Raw genomic sequence first — 19,557 nt, 5'->3', positions numbered from 1 at the left:
TCAGTTGTGTTTATAGCATCGATTAGTTGTGTTTTTAGCATCACGTTGTGTTATAGCATCACTCGTGTGTATAGGCATCACGTCGTGATATAGCATCACGTTGTGTTATAGCATCATAGCATCACGTTGTGTTATAGCATCATAGCATCACGTTGTGTTATAGCATCACATTGTGTTATAGCACCACGTTGTGTTATAGCATCACGTTGTGTTTTAGCATTACGTTGTGTTATAGCATCACGTTGTGTTATAGCATCACGTTGTGTTATAGCATCACGTTGTGTTATAGCATCACGTTGTGTTATAGCATCATGGCCTTATTTCTATTACGGCATATTGGATGACTGTCATTCATTTTCCATTCACCCATTTCACGGGTCCCTCCGGGACTTTTATTACTCACACCTGGCCCCTATTCCCACGGATTGTATTAGTATAAGTGTGCCCTTTGGTTTCCATTGTGCTGTCGATTATTGTTACAATGTCCGTTGGCGCGTGTGAGTACCTGTGCTGTGTTTTGGGCTTTCGTGCCCTTGTGGATTGCGCAGATGATTACGGGTCTCGTCCCATGTGTTAATCATTGTGAGTGCYTGTTATTTATTCAAGGTACTCCTCGCTCTTTTGTTTGGGTTTCAACCCTGTATTTTTGTTACGTGTTTGTTTGGTCTTCGTCCACGTGCCTTTACACGGCACGCCATAATTTGGGTGAAATWAAAAAAAACATATTACGCATTCCTGTGCCTGTCTCCCGATCCTTCATACCAACGTGACAGTTAAATGTAACATCGATAGGTTTAGGCTTCTACATGATACACACATTTTCCCTATACCCATTATGAGGTTGCTACTACCTAGCCTATGAATGACAGTTTACAACGTAGGTGCACACAGTTCGAGAGAAACATTAGAGGTGACAGACAGTGACACATTCAATACCGCCTTGCACATTCTTGCTTGCATGTTGCTGATCTAGGGTGTAATCATTAGTCCAACAGTTGTTGGATCATTAGCAAACAAAAGTTTCTATTGGCCAAATTCAGGTATGTTTCTCCCCATTTTGTTATTTTTGTTTCCATTTAAGAAAAGTTTTTCAACAGAATCGGCAGAATGAATACACCCCTGATCACACACAAACACATTTCACATAGCAGCCACATACAAACAGCACGATCCCTTTGATCGTTGTATAATTCCTTCTCGCGTCTACGCGCTCTCCTCCTCTCACCGTTTCCCTTCGCTTGTGGACTTCAGTGCAGAACACATCAGCTGTCTGTGACCAGGAGTAAAAWTCTTTCCAAACCTTCATWTCATAACTGCTACACTCAGACTACATCGTTCGTTGTCACCATAGTAACGTCATAGTTAACATAGCTACAAGAACTAATGCATTAGTAAACCCGCTACCCGCTACAATCTTGCAGTACAGTGTACAGTCAGCAGCAAGCAATTTAGCAGTTCCACCGACGGGCCGCGGTGGCAGTAAATTAATAAAACCAAAAGCGCATCTTGACTTGGATAGCCTTTGCCAGCTAGCTAGCGTAGCATCCCTCTCTGTTGAGCCGGGTGTTTGAGTAGGCTAAACTAGCTAGCTAAGTAAGTGAAGGTGAAAAAAATATATGACAAAATATGGCTAGCTAGCTAGCTCTCTCTCTCTGTCTCACATCTCCTTAATTTTTMAAGAAATTAAGTTGCTCAAAACTGTTCAGCTATTATCTTTCTCTCTCTACTCACCACATTTTATGCACTGCAGTGCTAGCTAGCTGTAGCTTATGCTTCAGAACTAGATTAATTCTCTGATCCTTTGATTGGGTGGACAACATGTTAGTTCATGCTGCAAGAGCTCTGATAGGTTGGAGGATGTCCTCCGGAAGTTGTCATAATTARTGTGTAAGTCTATAGAAGGGGGTGAGAACCACGATTCTCCTAGGTTTTATATTGAAGTCAATGTACCCAGAGGAGGATGGAAGCTAGCTGTCCTTCGGCTACACCGGCTACACCACCTACAGAGTGATGTTGAGTAGACATTCATTGCAAACAGTGTGTTTTAATCAATTATTTGGTGACATTAATATATTTTGTATAGTTTTTATCTGAGGAGCCTCCACTGACTGACTGTGACTGGGTTTATCAAAATAAGTGCATAGAGGATGTTGTTCCCYCTGTGACGATTATAACTTATCCAAACCAAAAACCGTGGGTAGATTGCAGCATTTGCGCAAAATTGCGCAAGGTTTCGCATTTAACCATGTGACCAGGTGACTGGGAACATGGACGTGTACAAACAGACCAACTATGCCCTCTGCAAGGCAATCATAAAGGAACATAAAGACAGTACAGAGACAAAGTGGAGTCGTAATTAAATMGCTCAGACACGAGATGTACAGTTGAAGTCGGAAGTTTACAAACACTTAGGTTGGAGTCATTAAAACTCGTTTTCAACAAATCCACACATTTCTTGTTAACAAACTGTAGTTTTGGCAAGTTGGTTAGGACATCTACTTTGTGCATGATGCAAGTAATTTTTCCAACAATTGTTTCAGACAGATTATTTCACTTATAATTCACTGTATCACAATTCCAGTGGGTCAGAGGTTTACATACACTAAGTTGACTGTGCCTTTAAACAGCTTGGAAAAATCCAGAAAATGTATGTCATGGCTTTAGAAGCTTCTGATAGGCTAATTGACATAATTCGAGTCAATTGGAGGTGTACCTGTGGATGTATTTCAAGGCCTACCTTCAAACTCAGTGACTCTTTGCTTTACATCATGGGAAAATCAAAAGAAATCAGCCAAGACCTCAGAAAAAAATTGTAGACCTCCACACTCTGGTTCATTCTTGGGAGCAATTTCCAAACGCCTGAAGGTGCCACGTTCATCTGTACAAACAATAGTACGCAAGTATAAACCCCATGGGACCACACAGCTGTCATACCTCTCAGGAAGGAGACGCGTTCTGTCTCCTAGAGATAAACATACCTTGGTGTGAAAAGTGCAAATCAATCCCAGAACAACAGGAAGAAACCACTGCTCCAAAACCGCCATAAAAAAGCCAGACTACGGTTTGAAACTGCACATGGGGACAAAGTCGTACTTCTGGAGAATTGTCCTCTGGTCTGATGAAACAAAAATAGAACTGTTTGGCCATAATGACCATCGTTATGTTTGGAGGAAAAAGGGAGAGGCTTGCAATCCAAAGAACACCATCCCAACCATGAAGCACGGGGGTGGCYGCATCATGTTGTTGGGGTGCTTTGCTGCTGGAGGGACTGGTGCACTTCACAAAACACATGCCATCATGAGGAGGGGGAATTATGTGGATATATTGAAGCAACATCTCAATACATCAGTCAGGAAGTTAAAGCTTGGTCACAAATGAGTCAATGACCCCAAGCACACTTCCAAAGTTGTGGAAAAATGGCTTAAGGACAACAAAGTCAAGGTATTGGAGTGGCCATCACAAAGCCCTGACCTCAATCCTATAGACAATTTGTGGGCAGAACTGAAAAAGCATGTGCGAGCAAGGAGGCCTGCAAACCTGACTCAGTTACACAAGCTCTGTTAGGAGGAATGGGCCAAAATTCACGCAACTTAATTTGGGAAGCTTGTGGAAGGCTACCCAAAACGTTTGACCCAAGTTAAACAATATAAAGGCAATGCTACCAAATACTAATTGAGTAAACTTCTGACCCCTTGGGAATGTGATGAAAGAAAGAAATACTGAAATTGTCAGGATTTGGCCAGGATTGTTCAGGTTTTGGTCACTAGATGCCCCCATTGCGCCTTTTTGAACCTTTTGTTTTTCCCTTGTTCTAGTTATTATTTGCACCTGTGCCTCATTTCCTTGTAGGTATTTAAACCCTTAGTGTTCCTCAGTTCTTTGCTCTGTGTTTGTATGTTAGCACCCAGCCCCAGCCATGCTGTGAACATTTGTTTCTCTAGTTGGATTTTCCAGAGGTACTCTGGTTTTGTTCTTGTTTATTTTTGATTATTCTTTTGAGGTTTGTTTTTTCCCTGCTGTTCTTACCACTTTGTGGATTTTCATTGTATCTTGGAGGATATTCATTTTTTCTCTTGGCATTACTTTTGACGTTGTGGATTTATATTTTTTGCCTGAAGATCTTTTTCCTTTATTAAACACCGTCTCTAGTACTGCTGTGTCTGCCTCATCTTCTGGGTTCTGCCGACTATTAGTGACTGTTTCTCACACCGGGTCCTGACAGAAATAAATCATTCTCTCTACTATTATTCTGACATTTCACATTCTTAAAATAAAGTGGTGATCCTAACTGACCTAAAACMGGGAATTTTTACTAGGATTAAATGTCAGGAATTGTGAAAACTGAGTTTAAATMTATTTTTCGAAGGTGTATGTAATCTTCCGACTTCAACTGTATGTGGCAGGGACTTCAGACAACCACGGATTATAAAACCAGCCATGTCTCAGACTCCTTGCTCATAGATAAACTAAAAACCTTCCTTACCCTCTTCGAGAAAAACAACATTGAGCCGCCGACACGGGCCCCCTCCACTCACGAGAACTGTGTGCTCTCGTTCTCCATAACCAATGTGATTAAGTAATTTAAGCGTGTTAACCCTCGCAAGGCTGCCGGCCCAGACGGCATCCTAAAATGCGTCCTCAGAGCATGTCCAGGCCAGCTGTCTGGAGTATTTTTTGACATATTAAATTTTTCTATATCCCAGTCTGCTGTCCCCACATGCTACAAGATGTCCACCATTGTTCGTGTACCCAAGAAAGTGAAGGTAACTGAACTAAATGACGATCGCCCCATAGCACTCACCTCTGTCATCATGAAGTGCTTTGAGAGACTAGTTAAGGACCATATTACCTCCACCCGGCAACCTAGACCCACTGCAATTCGCAAACCGCCCCGACATATCCACAGTTGATGCAATCACCATTACACTGCACACTGCCCTTCATCGACTAAATCTCAGCCTTCAACACCATAGTGCACTTCAAGCTGATCACTAAGCTCAGGGCCCTGGGTCTGAACCCCTCCCTGTGCAACCATCCTGGTCTCATAGACTATACGTAACATCTGGATCACTCAAATTAGTGTGATACTCTACCTCTACAGGATCGGTGGGTCCCCTGTGGGACGGTTGAGCTAATGTAGGCTAATGTGATTAGCATGAGGTTGTAAGTAACAAGAACATTTCCCAGGACGTAGACATATCTGATATTGGCAGAAAGCTTAAATTATTGTTAATCTAACTGCACTATCCAATTTACAGTAGCTATTACAGTGAAAGAATACAATGCTATTGTTTGAGGAGAGTGCACAGTTATGAACTTGAAAATGTATTAATAAACCAACAAGGCACATTTGGGTAGTCTTGATACAAAATTCTGAACAGAAATGCAATGGTTCATTGGATCAGTCTAAAACTTTGCACATACACTGCTGCCATCTAGTGGCCAATATCTAAATTGCGCCTAGAATCTTAAAGTCATATATTGGCTATTTCTCTTGCATTTCAAAGATGATGGTACAAAGAAAATACAAAAAAATACATGTTTTTTTCTTTGTATTACCTTTTACCAGATCTAATGTGTTATATTCTCCTACATTAATTTCACATTTCCTCAAACTTCAAAGTGTTTCCTTTCAAATGGTATCAAGAATATGCATATCCTTGCTTCAAGTTCTGAGCTAAAGGCAGTTAGATTTGGGTATGTCATTTTAGGTAAAAAWTTWAAAAAGGGGCGGATCCTTACTAAGTTTGGCATGGTTACATAAGACAGAAGGTTACTTAAAGGAACACTCCACCCAAATGTCTGAATGTTGCAGTCCAGACTCCCAGTGCAGGCTGAGTGGAGAGCTAACATGATGCAGCCCAGACTCCCAGTGCAGGCTAAGTGTTGAGCTAACATGATGTAGCCCAGACTCCCAGTGCAGGCTGAGTGGAGATCTAACATGATGCAGCCCAGACTCCCAGTGCAGGCTAAGTGGAGAGCTAACATGATGCAGCCCAGACTCCCAGTACAGGCTAAGTGTTGAGCTAACATGATGCAGCCCAGACTCCCAGTGCCAGGCCTAAGTGTTTTGAGCTAACATGGTGCAGTCCAGACTCCCAGTGCGGCTAAGTGGGAGCTAACATGGTGCAGCCCAGACTCCCAGTGCAGGCTAAGTGGGGAGCTAACATGTTGCAGTCCAGACTCCCAGTGCAGGCTAAGTGTTGAGCTAACATGATGTAGCCCAGACTCCCAGTACAGGCTGAGTGGAGAGCTAACATGTTGCAGCTCAGACTCCCAGTACAGGCTGAGTGGAGAGCTGACATGATGCAGTCCAGACTCCCAGTACAGGCTAAGTGGAGAGCTAACATGATGCAGTCCAGACTCCAGCGCAGACTAAGTGGAGAGCTGACATGATGCAGTCCAGACTCCAGTGCAGGCTAAGTGATGAGCTAACATGATGCAGTCCAGACTCCCAGCGCAGACTAAGTGGAGAGCTGACATGTGCAGTCCAGACTCCCAGTGGAGGCTAAGTGTTGAGCTAACATGATGCAGCCCAGACTCCCAGTACAGGCTAAGAGGAGAGCTAACATGATGCAGTCCAGACTCCCAGTGGAGGCTAAGTGGAGAGCTAACATGATGCAGTCCAGACTCAGTGGAGGCTAAGTGTTGAGCTGACATGATGCAGTCCAGACTCCCAGTGGAGGCTGAGTGTTGAGCTAACATGATGCAGCCCAGACTCCCAGTGGAGGCTAAGTGTTGAGCTAACATGATGCAGTCCAGACTCCCAGTGGAGGCTAAGTGGAGAGCTAACATGATGCAGCCCAGACTCCCAGTACAGGCTAAGTGGAGAGCTAACATGATGCAGTCCAGACTCCCAGTACAGGCTAAGTGGGGAGCTAACATGATGCAGCCCAGACTCCCAGTACAGACTAAGTGTTGAGCTAACATGATGCAGCCTGACTCCCAGTGGAGGCTAAGTGTTGAGCTGACATGATGCAGCCCAGACTCCCAGTACAGACTAAGTGTTGAGCTAACATGATGCAGCCCAGACTCCCAGTGGAGGCTAAGTGTTGAGCTGACATGATGCAGTCCAGACTCCCGTGGAGGCTGAGTGTTGAGCTAACATGATGCAGCCCAGACTCCCAGTACAGGCTGAGTGGAGAGCTAACATGATGTAGCCCAGACTCCCAGTGCGGCTAAGTGTTGAGCTAACATGATGTAGCCCAGACTCCCAGTGGAGGCTAAGTGGAGCGCTAACATGATGCAGTCCAGACTCCCAGTGCAGGTAAGTGGAGAGCTAACATGATGCAGGCCAGACTCCCAGTACAGGCTAAGTGTTGAGTTAACATGATGCGTCCAGACTCCCAGTGGAGGCTAAGTGTTGAGCTAACATGATGCAGCCCAGACTCCAGTGCAGGCTAAGTGGAGAGCTAACATGATGCAGTCCAGACTCCCAGTGCAGACTAAGTGGAGAGCTGACATGATGCAGTCCAGACTCCCAGTGCAGCTAAGTGGAGAGCTGACATGATGCGTCCAGACTCCCAGTGCAGGCTAAGTGGAGAGCTGACATGATGCAGTCCAGACTCCCAGTACAGGCTAAGTGGGGAGATACATGATGCAGTCCAGACTCCCAGTGCAGGCTAAGTGTTGAGCTAACATGATGCAGTCCGACTCCCAGTGGAGGCTGAGTGGGGAGCTACATGATGCAGTCCAGACTCCCAGTGCAGGCTAAGTGGAGAGCTGACATGATGCAGCCCAGACTCCCAGTGCAGGCTAAGTGGAGAGCTGACATGATGCAGTCCAGACTCCCAGTGCAGGCTAAGTGGAGAGCTGACATGATGCAGTCCAGACTCCCAGTGCAGACTAAGTGGAGAGCTGACATGATGCAGTCCAGACTCCCAGTGCAGGCTAAGTGGAGGCTGACATGATGCAGCCCAGACTCCCAGTGCAGGCTAAGTGGAGAGCTAACATGATGCAGTCCAGACTCCCAGTGCAGACTAAGTGGAGGCTGACATGATGCAGTCCAGACTCCCAGTGCAGGCTAAGTGGAGAGCTGACATGATGCAGTCCAGACTCCCAGTGCAGGCTAAGTGGAGAGCTGACATGATGCAGTCCAGACTCCCAGTACAGGCTAAGTGGGAGATAACATGATGCATTCCAGACTCCCAGTGCAGGCTAAGTGTGGCTAACATGATGCAGTCCAGACTCCCAGTGGAGGCTGAGTGGGAGCTAAAATGTGCAGTCCAGACTCCCAGTGCAGGCTAAGTGGAGAGCTGACATGATGCAGCCCAGACTCCCAGTGCAGGCTAAGTGGAGAGCTGACATGATGCAGTCCAGACTCCCAGTGCAGGCTAAGTGGAGAGCTAACATGATGCAGCCCAGACTCCCAGTGGAGGCTAAGTGGGATCTAACATGATGCAGCCCAGACTCCCAGTGCAGGCTAAGTGGGGATCTAACATGATGCAGTCCAGACTCCCAGTGGAGGCTAAGTGGAGAAGGCACAGTGTGCTCACGCTATAAGTGGGACATCCGCTGCTCTGATAAACAGACTTGATTTGTGGACACATTTGACACAAGTACTGAATGTAACAAACAAATTCTCGTGCTAAACTGTTTTCCATGTTCTAGTATAGAATAAGTAAAGAAGTGTTGCTATGTCTGTGGCTACATCTCTATTTCTTGTGTGTCATGCCTCGTTCATCAGATGGAGGCTGATAGAAGTGAATCCTTTTATGCCTCGTTCCTCTGATAGGAGCTGATAGAGTGATTCCTTTCCCGCTCAAGGTTTGTTTGGTTTCCCACAGAGCGCTCCTACACAGAGGGGAGCTGAAACTGAACGAATGTTAACACAACCGCACGAACGCACACATGTAAACGCACGTACACACACGTACACACACACACACACACACGTACACGTACACACACACACACACACACACACACACACACACACACACACACACACACACCACAACACACAACACACCACACACACACACACACCCACACACACACACACACACACACACACCACAACCACACACACACACACAGAACACTCCTCAGCTGATTGAGCAGGCAGCTCTGAAAGATAGGACGCATCAGGCCTGTGTTAATCAACAACACCGCCGAGAGAGAAAGTGAAGGCGCATTCTAACACCAACTGTTTCCTTGACTTTGACTTCCTTACAGCAGCACCTGTGTTGTTGTGAATGATTGAATTACAATCTTCTCAGTAATAGAACATGCGCGTGATACATTTTTTCATTTGTTATTGGCTTTGGTAAAGTTAGATGTACACTGACGCCAGCGCAGTCAGCAGTCAGCAGTCGGCAGTCAGGGTCGCAGCACATACAAACCTAGACAACTGCACTCTGTCAAAAGGGACACTTCGTTTTTTTTTGGCTATAAAGCCCTTATGCTACTTCTAAGTGAATAACGTTGCTATGTTTCCGCGTTTAATTTGAAGGAAGTTGCTAACTAGCGTTACTTAGTGTTAGCAACTAGCGTTAGCGCAATGACTGGAAGTGTATGGTAACTGCTAGCACAAGTCTGCGTCACAAATGGCACCCAGTTCTCTAAATTGTGCACTCATTTAGACCAGCGCCTTATGGGTAGTGCACTACTTTAGACCAGAGCCTATGGTAGTGCACTATTTAGACCAGAGCCTTATGGGTAGTGCACTATTTAGACCAGAGCCTATGGGGTAGTACACTACTTTAGACCAGCCCTATGGGGTAGTACTACTTTAGACCAGAGCCCTGTGGGTAGTGTACTACTTTAGACCAGAGCCTATGGGGTAGTGCACTACTTAGACAGAGCCCTATGGGGTAGTACACTACTTAGACCAGAGCCCTATGGGGTAGTACACTACTTTACCAGAGCCCTGTGGGTAGTGTACTACTTTAGACCAGAGCCCTATGGGGTAGTGCACTACTTTAGACCAGAGCCCTATGGGGTAGTACACTACTTTAGACCAGAGCCCTATGGGGTAGTACACTACTTTAGACCAGAGCCCTATGGGTAGTGAACTCCTTTAGACCAGAGCTATGGGGTAGTGCACTACTTTAGACCAGAGCCTATGGGGTAGTGGCACTACTTTGAACCCAGAGCCTTATGGGGTAGTGCACCTACTTTAGACCAGAGCAGCCATGATTTGCCACTGAGGCCTATGGGTAGTGCACTACTTTAGACCAGGAGCCCTATGGGTAGTGCAACTACTTTAGACCAGAGACCTATGGGTAAGTGCACTAAATGAATAGGTGCCATTGTGACATAGAGGGAAGTTATTAGTCTACTGATATAATTAAACAGTTGTGGTGTTATATGTACTGCTTGCAAAGTATTCATCCTTGGTGCTTTTCCTAAGCAAGAAAAAAAAGATTTCCTATAGATTAAATAAAAAAAAAAGACAAACACGGCAAATAGGAAATGTATTAAATAATTTTTTGGATTCATGTAGGACAACCACAAATAGTCCAAATTGGTGAAGTGAAATGAAACAATTACTGTTTAAAGAAATTCTAAAAAATTGAAAAAACGAAAAGTGGTGCGTTCACATGTATTCACCCCGTTGCTATGAAGCCTAAATAAGATCTGGTGCAACCAATTACCTTCAGAAGTCACATCATTAGTTAAATAAAGTCCACCTGTGTGCAACCTAAGTGTCACATGATCTGTCACATGATCTCAGTACACACACACACACACACACACACACACACACACACACACACACACACAACACAACAACAACCACACACACACACACACAACAAATAAAAAAAACATCAATATAATATATATAATATACACACACACACCTCTGTTCTGAAAGGCCCCAGAGTCTGCAACACCAGTAAGCAAGGGGACCAAGGAGCTCTCCAAATAGGTCAGGGACAAAATTGCAGAGATGTACAGATCAGGGTTGGATATAATAAAATATCAGATACTTTGAACATCCCACGGAGCCACATTAAATCCATTATTAAAACATGGAAAGAATATGGCACCACAACAAACCTGCCAAGAGAGGGCTGCCCACCAAACTCACGGACCAGGCAAATGGATTAAATCAGAGTGGCAACAAAGAGACGAAAGATAACCCTGAAGGAGCTGCAAAGCTCACAGCGGAGATTGGAGTATCATCCATGGGACCACTTTAAAGCTGTCACTCTGCACGAGCTGTGCTTTACGGAAGAGTGGCCAGAAAAAAGCCATTGCTTAAAATAAAATAAGCACACACGTCTGGTCTGGTGGTTCGCATAGTTTCGACAAAGGCAATGTGGGAGAACTCCCCCAAACATATGGAAGAAGGGTACTCGGGCCAGATGAGACTAAAATGTAGCTTTTTGGCCATCAAGGAAAACGCAATGTCTGTTCTGTTTAACTTATAGACCAAGAAAATATTTTTGACAGTTTTGGAAACTTTTAGAGTGTTTTCTATCCTAATCTGTCAATTATATGCATATTCTAGCATCTGGGCCTGAGAAATAGGCAGCTTTACATTAGGAACATTATTTTTCCCAAACATAAAAATTCTACCCCCTAGCTTCAAGAGGTTTTTAAAGATTGCTGTACACCAGAGAAGCCATCACTTGAAGGAGCTGGAGCAGTTTTGCTTTGAAGAATGGCAAAGATCCCAGTGGCTAGATGTGCCAAGCTTATAGAAACATACCCAAGAGACTTGCAGCTGTAATTGGTGCAAAAGGTGGCTCTACAAAGTATTGACTTTAAGGGGGTGAATAGTTATGCTCAAGTTTTTCTTTTTTGTTGTCTTATTTCTTGTTTGCTTCCACTAAATATTTTGCATCTTCAAATTGGTAGGCATGTTGTGTAAATCAAATGATACAAAACCCCAGCAATCAATTTTAATTCCAGGTTGTAAGGCAACAAAATAGGAAAAATGCCAAGGGGGTGAATACTTTCGCAAGCCACTGTAGGCATAATGAACTGACACATCAGCAGAGACCACGCACACGCACACGACCCACACACACACACACAAACAACACACACACACAAACACACAACACACACAACAACACACGCACACGCACACGCACACAACACACACAAAACACACACAAACCAAAAGAACAAACTACACTACCTTAGTTTATATTGTTGTTTTTCTCCATGTGTCAGTCTATTCATCTTCTTTTGCTCAGTTGTCTGAGAAGAATATGACAAGTTGACAGCTTCAGCAGGTAGACACAAGGACATGATAGTGAGAGTATAGTCAGTTAGTCATTCTATCTTCTCAGTGGACAGGTTTTGTCTACTGAAAATAAGAACTATGTCCTCTACTTTTTGGGGCTTGAAATACCTGCAATGTGTTGTGTTTCGATCCCTCAAATTCAAATCTGGACCTCGAWGCCAGTTCCACTGCTTTTTCCCCCTATTGTTCTCCTCTAATCAGGGACAAATTTAGAACTAGGACACCAGGTGGGTGCAATTCATTATCAGATGGTGGTTCAGAGAAGATAGAGAGAGAGAGACAGAGAGAGAGAGAGCAAGAGACAGAGAGACAGAGAGACAGAGAGACAGAGAGACAGAGAGAGAGTGATCGGGTTCAGAAGAGAGAGAGAGAGAGAGAGAGAGAGTGAGATCGAGAGAGAGAGAGAGATCGAGAGAGAGACAGAGAGACAGAGAGAGAGTGATCGGGTTCAGAAGAGAGAGAGAGAGAGATGGGTYTGGATTTTGTTAGGGGTTATTACAGCCACACAAAGGTGATGCCACTCGGAAATTTGAGGCATTATGAAGTGCTTGTCAAATTGCGAATGAGAGACTGATGTAGTGTGTACAGCCTGCGCAAAAAAACAACAAAGCAGAGCTCATGCCTTTCATACAACTTTTTTTCAAATCATCATTAGTCTCATCATGCAGCCTTACAATGTATTAAAAATCAAAACATATAGCCCAATGTTTGTATCACAACTGAAGTTGCATAAATAACTGTAAATGAAGCATTCTTTGATAACCGTTCAACACAGAATAGGCGCACGTGCGCAATTGTTTGGAGAAAATGTCCTTTCTATTTCATTCAGCTATGTTCAATTGTATTCTTCATACTATAAAATAACATACAATAATGCCATGGTAATGGTAACATACAATAATGCTAAGCTAATCTTGTCTGCTTAATGAACTCGAGTAGCCCACAGCCATATGGCATAGCCACATCAGGACCTAACATAAGGACAACTCAGAGTATGCTTTTCTGTTCTTCTGGAATAGACCTGTCTAAAAATAAATAATGGATTTATTGTAACGGTGTAGGCTATATTACATGTATTTATGTAGATGTTCCAAAGGTCTGCATCAGTGGCTTGTAGGCTATGCGTGGAAGACAGGAGATGCTAAATGTGTTTATGTTCATTAAGGGTCAATTACAGAGTTATTTGCTTGAAGTCACCGGGCTGACAAAATTTCATGACCGCCACAGCCTCAGTTGTGGTAGTAAATCATATGTGTTCTACCACTTAATGCAAAGAGCACATGATCATCATGCATAGTCAGAAAAAAAAGGAATAGGTAGATGTTAAATATATTTTATTTATCTGATATATTCAAGCAATTTCTCAATTTTATCCAATTTATTTATTTCCCATCCCCTGCTCACCCAACCCCATCTTGTCCCAATTATCTACAGAATCTACAAAGATTCTACACTAAATAATCTGCAAATAATCTACACTTACATAATCTACATTTAAATAATCTGCACTAAATAATCTACAAATAATCTACACTAAATAATCTACACTAAATAATCTACAAATAATTTACACTAAATAGTCTACAAATAATTTACACTAAATAATCTACAAATAATCTACACTAAATAATCTACAAATAATTTACACTAAATAATATACAATTAATCTACACTAAATAATATACAAATAATACTGCGCTACTATAGGTCAGTCATTCTATACTGTGTTACTCAAGACTACTTTCACTATCTACAGTACATAATGTTTCAAATGATTGCTAATATCATTCATTGTCCTCTTCATCACCGTGCTATAGCCTAATAATACTGATATCTTTGGCCTTGTGGCTCCATTAAAAGCATTACAATTCACAGTGATTGAGTGAGACGTGCATAGGTAGTTGGCTCTTATTTGTGGTGTACGGAGGAACCGCTCTGTGCCTATACGGGAGACAGTGGTCTTTGTTGAAGCTGGTTATAGAAGACTATTCAATCCTACTTTAAGGACTTTAATCTTCTTTTCTTTTTCAGGAAATCAGTTGTTGTTGTTTTTGTGACATCATCCGGAGTCTGCCTCTGTCGGTTGCCCTGCCGTCTGATGTTACCGTGGTGATGGAAGATTGTTCCATGCTCCCAGACGAGGAGTTTGATCGGTGATAGTAAAGGTAGATTGACACATCTGGAGAAGGGTGAGGGACAGAGAGAGAGAGGGACAATGGTACAGAGAGTAGAGAGAGAGAGATGGGGTGCAGAGAGGATAGAGAGAGAGAGGGAGAGAGAGAGAGAGAGAAAGAGAGGAGAGAGAAGGGGATGGTGCAGAGAGGAGAGAGAGAGAGAGGAATAGAGAGAGAAAGAAAAGAAAGGATGGTGTGCAGAGAGGAGAGAGGGAGCGAGAGAGAGAGAGAGAGAGAGAGAGGGAGCGAGAGAGAGAGAGAGAGGGAGCGAGAGAGAGAGAGAGAGAGAGAGGGAGCGAGAGAGAGAGAGAGAGAGGAGCGAGAGAGAGAGGAGAGAGGAGCGAGCGAGAGAGAGAGAGGAGAGAGAGAGAGAGAGAGAGAAAGGGATGGTGTGCAGTGAGGAGAGAGTGAGAAAGAGAGACAGAGAGGAGAGAGATGTCATACTTGGGTGAGAAATGACTGAGACACTTTGGTACATTTGAACTACAGTATTTCAGCAGACAGTTTTGCACAGATATTATGTTTTTGGCTTAGCACACACTTGTCAGTAAAGGGTTGTTTACCACATGGCACCCTTTTCCCTATGGGCCTGGTCTAAAGTAGTGCACTATATAGGGGATAGGGCTCTGGTCTAAAGTAGTGTACTATATAGGGAATAGGCTCTGGTCTAAAGTAGTGCACTATATTAGGGAATAGGGCTCTGGTCTAAAGTAGTGTACTATATAGGGAATAGGGCCCTGGTCTAAAGTAGTGTACTATATAAGGGAATAGGGCTCTGTCTAAAGTAGGTACTATATAGGGAATAGGGCTCTGGTCTAAAGTAGTGCACTATATAGGGAATAGGGCTCTGATCTAAGGTAGTACACTACATAGGGAATAGGGCTCTGGTCTAAAGTAGTGCACTACATAGGGAATAGGGCTCTGGTCTAAAGTAGTACACTACATAGGGAATAGGGCTCTGGTCTATAGTAGTACACTACATAGGGAATAGGGCTCTGGTCTAAAGTAGTGGTGCCATTTGGGATGCACACAAGATGTTTGGACAGCCTTTTCTCCTTCAAACCATTCTGCCCACATTACTAAGATTAACCTTTATTTAACCTTTATTTAACTCGGCAAATCAGTTAAGAACAAATTCTTATTTACAATGACGGCCTAGCCCGGGCCAAACCCGGACGACGCTGGGCCAATTCCCCTATGGAACTCTATACAGCCCTGGTACAGCCTAGGTGCTCTCAATCACGGCCGGAGGTGCTGCAACGTTTTAACTGACARCCTTTTCGAAGCTTTGCCTGGTGTCCGATCTGTTGTCTCCTTCTTTGTTCCCGTGCCGACTCCACCTGCTGACTGTCAAGCAAATGTCAACGAGTGACGAAAGAGCTGGCATAGTAGCACAAACCGACTGGCATTCAGGCTAGCTTGTAAGTCTCACAGATCAACACGAGAGGAAGACCATGATACTGGCATCAGCTACTGAGTGTTCCTTTTCAAAACAAAGATACGTTAAATGTTGTATAATTTCCATGTTTTTTGAAGACGAAGCAACATAATATTTGTTTCGTCATGCCAACAAGCTGAAACATGTCTACAAGATAACGGTTTAGTGTTGAAACGTGGTTTTTTTTGGAGATGGAGAGATCTGTGTGAGAGCTGTGACTGACTGGGTGTAGGTGTAAATCCAAAAGGACACTGTGTGGTGTCATTTGGTGGTGTTTGTGTTTGTCTGCGTGCGCTCGCTGCCATTTGGGGACTATTTGTCACACTGTAGATATTTTTGGTACCTAGCATCCTGTTTGTGAAAATATTATTTGCGGTACGTTTTTGTGGGGGACACAGATGGGTAGTTATTATTTATCATGTTGCTACTGTTGACATCTCGATCTTCCACCCATCTGAGAGAGCAGGTTGCAGGTGTAAAGCTTATTTTCTGCAATTCTGTACCCTTTGCCATGGGATGTAGAGAACATGTTGCCATTTTAAAGTTCATTTCCTGCTATTCTCCACATTTTGCCATGTCTTACGTGTGTTCATGTGATATCTGAGAGACCTAAACTATTACAACAACATAAATGTGCTTAAAAAAAAACYAGCTAAAAACATTAGCTGACATGGGCTAGTACAGTGCCTTGCAAAATTATTCACCCCCTTGGTGTTTTTCCTATTTTGTTAGATCACAACCTGTAATATAAATAGATTTTTATTTGGATTTCATGTAATGGACATACACAAAATAGTCCAAATTGGTGAAGTAAAATGAAAAAAAAAAAGTTGTTTAAAAAAAGAATAAAACAACTAAAAKGTGGTGAGTGCGTATGTATTCARCSKCTTTGCTATGAAGCCCCTAAACAAGATCTGGTGCAACCAATTACCTTCAGAAGTCACATAATTAGTTAAATAAAGTCCTTCTGTGTGCAATCTAAGTGTCACATGATCTGTCACATGATCTCAGTATATACACACCTGTTTTGAAAGGCCCCAGAGTCTGCAACACCACCAAGCAAGCGCCACTATGAAGACCAAGGAGCTCTCCAAACAGGTTAGGGACAAAGTTGCGGAGAAGTACAGATCAGGGTTGGGTTATAAAAAAATATCAGAAACTTTGAACATCCCACTGAGCACCATTAAATCCATTATTAAAAAATGGAAAGAATATGGCACCACAACAAACCCACCAAAACTCACGGACCAGGCAAGGAGGGCATTAGTCAGGGAGGCAACAAAGAGACCAAAGATAACCCTGAAGGAGCTGCAAAGCTCCACAGCAGAGATTGGAGTATCTGTCCATGGGACCACTTTAAGCCGTACACTCCACAGAGCTYGGCTTTACTGAAGAGTGGCCAGAAAAAAAGCCAATGCTTAATTAAGGATCAAACCCTTTAAAAGAAATGTTTTGCCTAAAATTACATGCCCAAATCTAACTGCCTGTAGCTCAGGACCTGAAGCAAGGATATGCATATTATTGATACCATTTGAATGGAAACACTTTGAAGTTTGTGGAAATGTGAAAGGAATGTAGGAGAATATAACACATTAGATCAGGTAAAAGATAATAAAAAGAAAAAAACAAAACTTTTTTTTTTGTGCTATTATCTTTGAAATGCAAGACAATGGTCATAATGTATTATTCCAGCCCAGGTGCAATTTAGATATTGGCCACTAGATGGCAGCAGTGTATCTGCAAAGTTTTGGTCTGATCCAATGAACCATTGCATTTCTGTTCAAAATGTTGTATCAAGACTGCCCAAATGTGCCTAGTTTGTTTATTAATAACGTTTCATGTTCAAAACTGTGCACTCTCATCAAACAATAGCATGCTATTCTTTCACTGTAATAGCTACTGTAAATTGGACAGTGCAGTTAGATGAACAATAATTTAAGCTTTCTGTCAATATCACATATATCTTTGTCCTGGGAAATGTTCTTATTACTTACAACCTCATGCTAATCGCATTGGCCTATGTTAGCTCAATCGTTCCACAGGGGACCCACCAATCCTGAAGAAGTTTTAAAGAAAATAATAAGCAAACACGTTTGGTGTTCGCCAAAAGACATGTGGGAGARTCCCCAAACATATGAAAGAAGGTAGTTTGGTCAGATGAGACTAAAATGTAGCTTTTTGGCCCTCAAGGAAAATGCTATGTCTGGCGCAAACCCAACACCTCTCATCACCCTGAGAACACCATCAACACAGTGAAGCATGGTGGTGGCAYCATCATGCTGTGGGAATGTTTTTCATAGACAGGGACTGGGAAACTGGTCAGAATTGAAAGAATGATGGATGGCGCTAAATAAAGGGACATTGTTGACGGAAACCTGTTTCAGTCTTCCAGAGATTTGAGACTGGGATGCAGGTTTATCTTCTAGAAGGACAATGACCCTAAGCATACTTCTAAAGCAACACTTGAGTGGTTTAAGGGGAAACATTTAAATGTTTTGGAATGGCCTAGTCAAAGCCCAGACCTCAATCCAATTGAGAATCTGTGGTATAACGTAAAGATTGCTGTACACCAGCAGAACCCATCCAACTTGAAGGAGCTGGAGCAGTTTTGCCTTGAAGAATGGGCAAAAATCCCAGTGGCTAGATGTGCCAAGCTTATAGAGACATACCCCAAGAGACTTGCAGCTGTAATTGCTGCAAAAGTTGGCTCTACAAAGTTTTGACRTTAAGGGGGTGAATAGTTATGCACGCTCAAGTTTTTCTATTTTGTTGTCTCATTTCTTGTTTGCTTCCCAATAAAAAATGTTTTCCATCTTCATAGTGGTACGATTMTTGTGTAAATCAAATGATACAAACCCGCCAAAAATCCATTTTAATTCCAGGTTGTAAGACAAGGAAATTGGAGAAATGCCAAAGGAGGTGAATACTTTCGCAAGCCACTGTAAATATGGAGAAGTATTTTTCTTCTGCTCACATTGTGAGTTAGGCTATAGGCCTTTGCCTGAATATTTCATTAGTYCAACAACAGGAGTTGCCTGACGACTCATTATGAATTACGTTTGGAATCTGTTTTGATCGCTCCATTCGTCCGGCGTCAAACTGCTATCCTTACAAGTCGTTGGTGCTGATGTCAAAACTCTTGGATCGACTCTAACCAATCAGACTCTCAAAACCCAATGACGTGATTCATGATTGGTGTAGGAGGATGTGGGTGGGTAGTCAGGATACAACAGAAGAGCAGACTGTCCATTAGACATTAATGACCAAATCATCAAACTCCTACTTGTAGTTCCTGATGGCTGTGGTTTTTGCCACGTTTTGATATTTTATTTGTTCAAATCAAAGTTTATTTATCACAAGATACAGGAGGTGTAAAACGGTACAGTGAAATGCTAACTCGCAAGCTCTCAACAATGCATTACCAATGTCAATGATGTGACGGAGAAAGAGATGATTTTGTATTTATCTGAAAAGCGTCTCTTCATGATGAACGTATAACTGCTAAATTACTCAAAATGTGAATATAAATAATCTGCATCACGATGAGTATCATAGACCTGAATCATAATCCACTCATAAGTATGCGTCTATTGCGCAGTGGCACACGTAGGCTGGCACATATTAGTCCCAGAAACCTGTTAGCGGTTAAATGACAGGTAAATCGTGTTAGATTAAATGACAGGTAAATCGTGTTAGATTAAATGACAGGTAAATCGTGTTAGATTAAATGACAGGTACAT

The 19,557-nt window shown here is 42.9% G+C and overlaps 1 protein-coding gene across 1 annotated transcript in view; it reads right to left on the bottom strand.

The window, feature by feature from the left end:
* Positions 1-13,718: 13,718 nt before the first annotated feature.
* Positions 13,719-19,557, bottom strand: part of LOC112069207 (amphoterin-induced protein 3-like) — a 41,044-nt gene continuing 35,205 nt past the window's right edge. The window contains exon 2 of the mRNA XM_024136496.2: positions 13,719-14,384. Within this exon, the coding sequence (XP_023992264.2) occupies positions 14,307-14,384 (78 nt within the window). The 3' untranslated portion in view covers positions 13,719-14,306. The remainder of the gene's footprint in view (positions 14,385-19,557) is intronic.

This window comes from Salvelinus sp. IW2-2015, unplaced genomic scaffold (assembly GCF_002910315.2).
Source record: "Salvelinus sp. IW2-2015 unplaced genomic scaffold, ASM291031v2 Un_scaffold932, whole genome shotgun sequence".
Taxonomy (NCBI): domain Eukaryota; kingdom Metazoa; phylum Chordata; class Actinopteri; order Salmoniformes; family Salmonidae; genus Salvelinus; species Salvelinus sp. IW2-2015.
This window is presented reverse-complemented; position numbering and strand designations above follow the sequence as displayed.